The sequence below is a fragment of the Octopus sinensis genome, linkage group LG2 (assembly GCF_006345805.1).
Source record: "Octopus sinensis linkage group LG2, ASM634580v1, whole genome shotgun sequence".
NCBI lineage: Eukaryota > Metazoa > Mollusca > Cephalopoda > Octopoda > Octopodidae > Octopus > Octopus sinensis.
In genome coordinates, this window is record NC_042998.1 from 138,692,165 (window position 1) to 138,701,151 (window position 8,987).

General features: G+C 37.9%; 1 protein-coding gene and 1 long non-coding RNA gene across 2 annotated transcripts in view; one reads left to right on the forward strand and one right to left on the reverse strand.

Annotated features, from left to right (window-relative positions):
• Positions 1 to 8,987, forward strand: part of LOC118761673 — a 73,124-nt gene that overhangs the window by 56,731 nt on the left and 7,406 nt on the right. The window lies entirely within an intron of this gene.
• Positions 1 to 8,987, reverse strand: part of LOC115232677 — a 15,938-nt gene that overhangs the window by 5,696 nt on the left and 1,255 nt on the right. The window contains exons 2-4 of the mRNA XM_029802695.2: positions 6,930 to 7,111; positions 2,087 to 2,221; positions 459 to 671 (exon numbers count right to left, since the gene is read on the reverse strand). Coding sequence (XP_029658555.1) covers positions 459 to 671; positions 2,087 to 2,221; positions 6,930 to 7,111 — 530 coding nt within the window. The remainder of the gene's footprint in view (positions 1 to 458; positions 672 to 2,086; positions 2,222 to 6,929; positions 7,112 to 8,987) is intronic.

An 8,987-nucleotide genomic window follows, 5' to 3' on the forward strand; every position in this document is an offset into this window, starting at 1 on the left:
GCACATTAGCAAATAAACTTCACACTATTTTCAGCGATTCAGTTTCTTTCGAGATAATCCGAGTACATTGTATTTCTTGTAGGTATTAGCCAACAACAGTTTAAACAAAACATCAACGTCATCAAGGACCTACAAAGGTCATGTGCACTTATTCCAGACTCAGTAAGGAAAAAGCAAGTGATTTTATTGATCAAAATATTTCACACTGGAATATTCTTTTTGGAATATTCTTTCGGTAGAGTCGGACCTAAAAAGTATAGTCTCAGCACAAGTATGACAATAGGGTTTCATTTGAAAAACAAATCCATTTGCGATATGACCCATCGTTGGTATCTGGTTTGAAAGTAACGGTGTCATGTGCACCACTTCAGATGTGGGTATACTATTGTTTATACTGATCTAAATGAGGCAAATGATCTAAATTTGCAAATAACGAGAAGAAAGTATTTAGGTCTTACCAGTATAAGTTGAATTTTCAAGTCTTTAAGTTTATGGGTTGTCGCTCTTAAAGTGCAGTAGTCTGTGGTAATTCTATTAGGAGACTTGCTACATAATTTACAACGGTCATGCGCTGGTTTATGTTTACAGAGAGATGTCTTCATCATGTCCAGAAGAATTTCAAACAGATTTATGTATCGGTCCAAAGTAAATGCCAACTTCTTCAGAAAATTCTATAAATTTTTTTTTAAAAAATCAAAAGACAAAGTTTTCGTGTAATTTTATAGACAATTTAGATTGTAGAGATTCTATAATACAATGAAACACAGAGAGGTAATATAGAATAATACCTTCTCAGCATAGAGTGTCTGAAGTAATTTCCCGAACTTCACTATGTTAAATCTATGTTAGGATTTGTATATATCTCTTTTAACTAACAAAACAGTCGTCAACCATTCTATACTCATGCTGCTTTCAACAACAATATTGACGTATTTTGGAGTTCACAGTATTTGGTACACATATTGCAGCACTAGTGATATGAATAATCAATCGGTTCTTAAACTAACCATCTGTCATCCAATGGACTCGGTCAGTTGCGACTCTAATTTTCAGTAGGATTATGCGTATAGAAAATTAGATGCTTGTAGAAGGGTTTAGCTATAGGCGGTCCTAGTCAGATATATCTAACAACCTAAACAGGGCCGTCTTAACAACTTGATAGGCTCTCGGAAAAATCATTACACTGTGCCCTATAGTATTTATGCACTGAAAACAATCCGCAACATACACAGATCAGAACTGGGCCCCTAGATCAGTGAAACCCCAGGCAACTGTCCAGTGTGTCCATACCTTAAAACAGCCTTGTACCCAAGGTCTCAGTTAGACATGTCTAGTTACACGAAATCCCAGTAAAACATGTCTAGTTACAAGAGGTCACGGTTACATGTGTACATTACACGAAATTCAGATAGACGTGTCTAGATACACGAGGACCTAATTAGATACGTCTAGTTAATTATATGGGGTCCCAGATTGTAGATAATTGAAAGCTTGTTTACTTCAGTCAGTTAACTTTTAGTTGTAAACCAGACGACTTTTGCTACAAGAATACTGGTCTTTTTATTTATCAGTATTTTGTATTTTTTATAAAGAAATCTCCTAGTTAAGTATTTTTTATATTAGTCTATTTACACCGTTAAAACTTATGATTACTTTAACTACAATGAATATTCATTTTCATTACATAATTTCTACTTCCTCCATTCGGATTTGGGTTACTTATTGTGATAAAAAAAATAATTTATTTAATTTTCTTATTAAGCATTACATTAAAAAAATTGTATAAATGATAATTATCTCCCTTAAACTATAAATTATTATGTAACTTTTTTATTGTACAAAGGCAAATTAAAGTTTATCATGACATCAAACATTCAAAAAATATTGTAGATAATTCATATATTTAAAACACATTTCATAAAATATTGTGTGTGTGTTTGATAAAAGTTGTGCATCATAAATCTGTTCTATAACATTTTTTTGTTAGAACATTAGTACTTCAATGCGTCAGGCGTTTGGCACATAAAATTTATTTGCAGTTTGTCCATCTCAAAAAAAGTATACTAAAAATCGGGACAAAACTTACCGTAAAATCTTCTTCACTTACAAAAGTATTATTCGCAATGTAATCGAATTCAGAGAAAATTTCTTTGCTGTTATTCAGCCATTCGTTAGTACAAAAAGAAATGTACGTGTTTTCTTCTTTATCCAATCGATTGCACTACAAAATAAAAGATTTAAATAATCCTTTATAATTTTAACATAAGGCCACTAAGTCTTAAGAGGACGGGGAAGCCGATTACATCGACCCCAGTGCTGAACAGATTCTTATTTTATTGATCCTGACAGGATGAATGCACGTAGCCAAGTGGTTAGGGGTGTTGCATTCTTGATCACAGGATCGTGGTTTCGATTCCCACAACGGGCGGTGCGTTGTGTTTTTGAGCAAAACACTTCGCTTTGCGTTGTTCGAGTCTATTCAGCTGCAAATGAATAACCTTGCGACAGACTGGTCTCTCATTCAAGAAGAATGTTGTGATCCCGGTTACTTATATCCACTGAAACCGGGGAACCGGCCCTACCTGTCTTTGGACTCGATAATAACAATGTTGAAAGGATGTTCACCCCATTACCGCCTGACAACTGATGTTGGTGTGTTTGCGCCCCCGTAACTTGGCAGTTCGGCAAAAGATCCCGATAGAATAAGTACTAGGCTTAAGAAATAAGTCATGTAGTCAAGTTGTTCGACTAAAACCCTTCAAGGCGGTGTTCGAGCATGGCCAAAGTCAAATGACGGAAACAAGTAAAAGAATAAAAGAATATAAAAATACAATAGAATATGAAACACCATTAATTTTTTTTCATTATACAAACACACACACACACACACACACACACCTACACACACACACACACATATACATATATATACGACGGGCTTCTTTCAGTTTCTTTCTACCAAATCCACTCACAAGGCTTTTGTCTGCCCGAGGTTATAGTAGAAGACACTTGCCCAAGGTGCCACGCAGTAGGAGTGAATCCGGAACCATGTGGTTCGTAAGCAAGCTACTTACCAGACAGACACTCCTACGCCTAAATTGTAATTTTAATCAAAATTCTTTTTAGTTAACTATATTAACTATACGAGTGACTACTCATCTAAAGCTAGCATGGTATACATCTCTTATTTTATTGGCTCCTGATCACGTGTTGATGACAATTACTAATTTTTCCGTTCACGTTTTCAAAGAGTGTTTTATTTATTTATTTTTAAAGTAGAGAGCGGTAAAGTTTGTCAATTATTTCTGGCATTTATTTACAACGACATTAGTGGAGGGAAGGTGAAGCTGATATAGTAATGTCTGAATGGAAATATAAACATGCCAATTAAATGTATTTCTATAAGACAGTAATTCATTATATAACAGTAGTTCCACCGTGTTTCCTCCAAATGAAATATTGTTTAGATGCATTTAAATGGTTACGACGACGAGGGTTCCAGTTGATCTGATCAACGGAACAGCCTGCTCGTGAAATTAACGTGCAAGTGGCTGAGCACTCCACAGACACGTGTACCATTAACGTAGTTCTCAGGGAGATTCATCGTGATTCAGAGTGTTACAAGACTGGCTCTTTGAAATACAGCTGCTGCTCCTTTTTGCCAGATGAGGGGTCTGGAGCAAAGTGAAATAAAGTGTCTTGCTTAAGGACACAATACGTCGCTGGGAATTGAACTCACGACCTTACGATTGTGAGCCGAATACTCTAACCAAAGAAGAACTAATCTACATTACTGGCTGCAAATGAATTCGCAGGCGCTAAATCAGTTTTTCGAGAGAGACGTTTAAAGAAAAGCTAGAGTTTTCTGACACCTAGCTGCGGATGGCTATTGACTCTACTGCGTTCCTTCGCCTTTGACATGATTTTTTTTTCGTCCTGCTGGGAGTTCACCAAAACCCATCCTCCTTATCATGCAAACTTATTCGGTTGCCAGTTTAGTTGCCGACTGCTCGAACACACGGTAGGCTGTAATGGTTTACATGTTACCAATAGCATTAAGAGTGACTTCACTCTCACACACACATATGCGCACGCACATACATACATACATACATACATACATACATACATACATACATACATACATACATACATGCCAGTATGTGTATATATAGTTAATCCAAACATGAACAAGCAAGAAAAAAACAACGCGAGGACGTGGAATAAGTAATATATACGTGTTTACACACTCACACACACACACACACACACACACACACACACACACACACACACACACCACACACACACGTACACATACAAACAAACTTATAATTGCAAGATAATTATGGAAGAGAGAAGTAAAATGTAACTTGATGCTCTGAGCGTAGCTAGAAGTCAGGTTGTTGACCAAGTCATTCAACATTCAATTGATTTTAATTATTCTTTATTTTTTCTTTCACTTGTTTTAGCAATTGTACTGCGGCCATCCTGGGACACCGCATTGAAGGTTTTAGTCAAATAAATCGACCCGAATACATATGTATTTATACTTATTCTATATATATATTTATCGACATATATTTTATACTTATTTTACAGGTCTCTTTTACCGAACCGCTGATCTACAGCGGTGTAAGCCAATACCGGTTAAGTGAGAGGAGACAAACACAAACATATCGGTTCGTGTGCGAGAACACGCACCACGCACGCGCACACACACACACACACACACACACACACACACACACACACACACACACACACACGCACGCACACTCACGCACATTCACACAAATACACACACGCGCGCGACAAACTTCTGCACAGTTACATCTGTCACATTTACTCACAAGGCATTAGTCGACCCGAGATTGCTGTAGAAGACAGGCAGCTTAAAGTGCTGCCTGGTGGGACTGAATATGAAACCACGCAGTTGCGGAATTAACTTTTTAATCGCACGTCCGTGCCTGCGTCTATATGAAAGGTCTTGCCAAATTTGATGGCATATAAAACGCATTTTCTACCCCACCAGAAAGTGTTCCCAAAATCATCCTGCGTTTTGCATGCGAAGTTGGGCCAGACAAACTTTAGTGCGCTAAAAACATTTTCATCTGAATATATACTGTTGGAATGATGTGCAGTAAAATTTTAGAATTATCTGCCCTGCATCTTTTAATTTTTTTAAAGAAAAAGTCAAACTGTTGTGAACTACGAAGTCCAATGGTGTAAAGAAACAGACAAATCATCTAGCTCAGGGGATCTCAACCATTTAAAAAAATTATTTATGGACCCCTTTGGTTACTATTTATTCTTGTGGATCTCCATAGTCATTCAATGTTTAAAAACTAATTTTATAGAAACGTATTTCAAAATGGTAATTTTGTTTTTCTTACATTATAACTTGTGTAAGTTGAACTATGTAAAATGTTAGAGAAAGAAATCTAGCAGTGTCTTGCAATATATACATCTAAAGCAAGATTTTTTTCAGGAGCCCTTAAAATACCATTGTGGATCCCCAGTTTACTATTTTGTTGTGTGGACCCCCAAAATCTTATATGGACCCCCAGGGACCATATATGGACCCTCAGGGACCCTCAGGAACCACTAATCTAGCTGAAAGACATAATTTACATATAAGCATTGCTATTGCTTCTCTTTATTGACATTTAGTCAAAAGAGACCGACAGAATAAGTACCAGGCTCTCTAAATAATAATAATAATGGTTTCAAATTTTGCCACATGGGCAGCAATTTAGGGGCAGAGGATGTGTCGATTACATCGACCCCAGTGTTCAACTAGTACTTATTCTATCGACCCAGAAAGGATAAAAGGCAAAGTCGACCTCGGCGGAATTTGAAATCGGAACGTAACGGCAGACGAAATACCTGTAAGCATTTCGCCTGTCGTGCTAACGATTCTGTCTGCTCGCCGCCTTAACAACAGCAGCAGCAGCAGCAGCAGCAGCAGCAGCAGCAGCAGCAGCAGCAGCAGCAGCAGCAGCAACAACAACAACAACAACAACAACAACAACAACAATAATAATAATAATAATAATAATAATGCACTACCAGGCAGTGGCTCTCGTGGCTTCTGATCTTAACTGACTGGAAGTGTTATCATGTACATTGTTTTGTCTTGGTATAAAAGATGGGCTACAACAAATATTCTGTTCAATACCACAGATTTGCTTGTCAGTGGTTTGATCTTAACCAGTTGAGTATGTTCCTTGATGGCTGACGATATGTGCATCTCTGATCACAAGCAGAAGTAGTGGGGGAGCATCACAGCCATGTGTTGAGAGGAATTCTTTGGGTTTTGGGTAATTCACTTCTGGAAACATGGGTGTTTCGTTCAACATCCTTAAACAACCCTCATTCATGGACCTTTTGAGAGGGATGAGCTACTCGACCTGAAGAAAATCTAACTGGGCCCCACCTTCAAGGTCATGCGCTGTTTATCTTGGTATGAGATCACCATGTCACGCACAAATAGTTGTGATGCATGTGCCTGGTGTACCCTTATCAGACGAGTAGTCATGATGTGTATACTGGGTTTCGTATATTTTATCCCAGTGTCACCTTGATGGCATGCACTGCTCTCTCACTTAACAATAATAATAATAAGTATTGGGGCCGATAACTTCGATTGCGATTCTTTAAGGTGATGCCCCAGCATAGCCGCAGTCTAATGACTGAAACAAGTGAGTATATATTACTGACAAAACTGAAAGAGGCAGAAATGCACCTCTAACTTTATCCCCACCGCTGCAGGACGATTTTCGTCTGCTACTGCAATATTTGTGTTTTTAAATACCGTATGTCCATAAGAGATCTTATCTCCTGTGGGATACCGTAGTTTCGTGGCATATTTGTATTAAACATGATACGCAAATAGCTATGTTAATTATAGTTAAACAATGACTTACGTATGTCAGGAAAGTGAATTCAACTCGTCGCATTGATTCATAGCCGGTAGATTTGATGTGTTTCACTAAATTGATATCAAAACTGTGTGGATAAGTCTCTTCACCAGTTTCAACGGGAGCTGACTTGGTTAAATGAAGACAAAAACTTGCCAAGATGATGAATACCAATCTATATGGGACTTCTGGATGGAAAACAGAAACAAAAAAGAAATTAGGCTGCTTTTTCTATTATTGGCAGATGTGACGAAAATAGTTCACTCTTCGAAAAATTAAATTTGTAAGTTGAAGATTCTAACCGTTGTTTTAGGTGTCTTAGGTGCAGCGTGTGTGTGTGCTCACGCAAACACACACGGGCACGCCACACCGCACACACACACACGAATACAAACACAAATACACACATGAATAATTTTTTTCTTTTATAAGGCCATATATATATAGTCGATACGTTCAATAAGGCCATATATATATAGTCGATACGTTCAATAAGTAATGCCCCTGATCCACTTGCATTTGTTTGATCTAGCTGAAATTTTGCATGTGTAATTATTTATATCTCTATAGATTACGTGGCAAATTGCAGCTCTGAACTATATATATAGGTGCAGAAGTAGTTGTGTGGTAAGTAGCTTGCTTACCAACCATATGGTTCCGGGTTCAGTCCCACTGCGTGGCACCTTGGGGAAGTGTCTTCTACTATAACCTCGGGCCGACCAAAGCCTTGTGAGTGGATTTGGTCGATGGAAACTGAAAGAAGCCCGTCGTACATATGTATATATATATATCTATGTGTCTATATGTTTGTGTGTCTGTGCTTGTCCCCCAACATCGCTTGACAACCGATGCTGGTGTGTTTACGTCCCCATAACTTAGCGGTTCGGCAAAAAGAGACCGATAGAATAAGTACTAGGCTTACGAAGAATAAGTCCTGGGGTTGATTTGCTTGACTAAAGGCGGTGCTCCAGTATGGCCGCAGTCAAATGACTGAAACAAGTAAAGAAATACATAACTCTTACAAAACTACGGCTGGATGTTAAAGCAGCTGCTCAACAACTTAAATGTGGACGTGATATATGATGATCTTGCGAAAGAAGATCGTCTCAATGCGACATGTCAGCTACTGGGAGAAGCTCTCATAGTTAAGTCTTTACTCCTTAAAACGAAGACGAGAAAGATATGTAGAATTATGTGTTCGGAAAATCTTGGAAGGACTTGTACCAAACTTTGGTATTGAAAGTTACAGAAACAGCAGAACTGGGCGTCATTGCATAGTGCCAAAGATCCCAATATTATTATCAGGACACAAGACCAGATACTGCAATAGCTTGGGTGTCAAGAGCCCACAGCTGTTCAATATCTTTTCTAAAAGCCTGAGAGACCTACATGGTATCGATGTAGGTGTCTTGAAAACTGGATCTCCACCTGTCCAGTACACACACCACACACACACACACACACACACACACACATATATAATATTACGCATTTATTATAATAATTCGAATAACGGTGACATAACACTTAGATAATACTTCTACGAATTTGACCAGCACCCCGAATGACGACGCTATAAATATTAAGAATAGGGTAAGTAATGCTAATAATAATAAACGCAGTTGCAATTGTAGGGAAAGATCCCAAATGCCCATTATTATATCATATATAGCGCTTTCGTCCATTCTAGTGGAATCGTCAAATTGAACTAAGTTCTTGCAGGAATTTTGACTCTTTTTATAGTGTTATTGAGTGTGTAGTAGTGGGGAGAGATATAAGATAGTACAAGAGGGTAATGAATGGGGAGAAAGTGAGAAAGAGCATGTGTGTGTGTGTTTTTGTATCTGAAAGAATTGTTAAAGAAAAAGAAGGAAAGGAAGAAAAGGGAGAGAAAGAAGAAAAATTGTGTTTTGTTGGTCTCTTTTGTAGCTGGTCAGGATGTTTACTTAGAGGGGGGCAAAATGTCACTTTTAAAAATTTGTCTGGTTTCTTTTTTATCATAGTGAGAGAGAGAGAGAGAGAGAGAGTGTGGTGTGTGTGGTGTTTGTATCTGAAAGAGGTGTT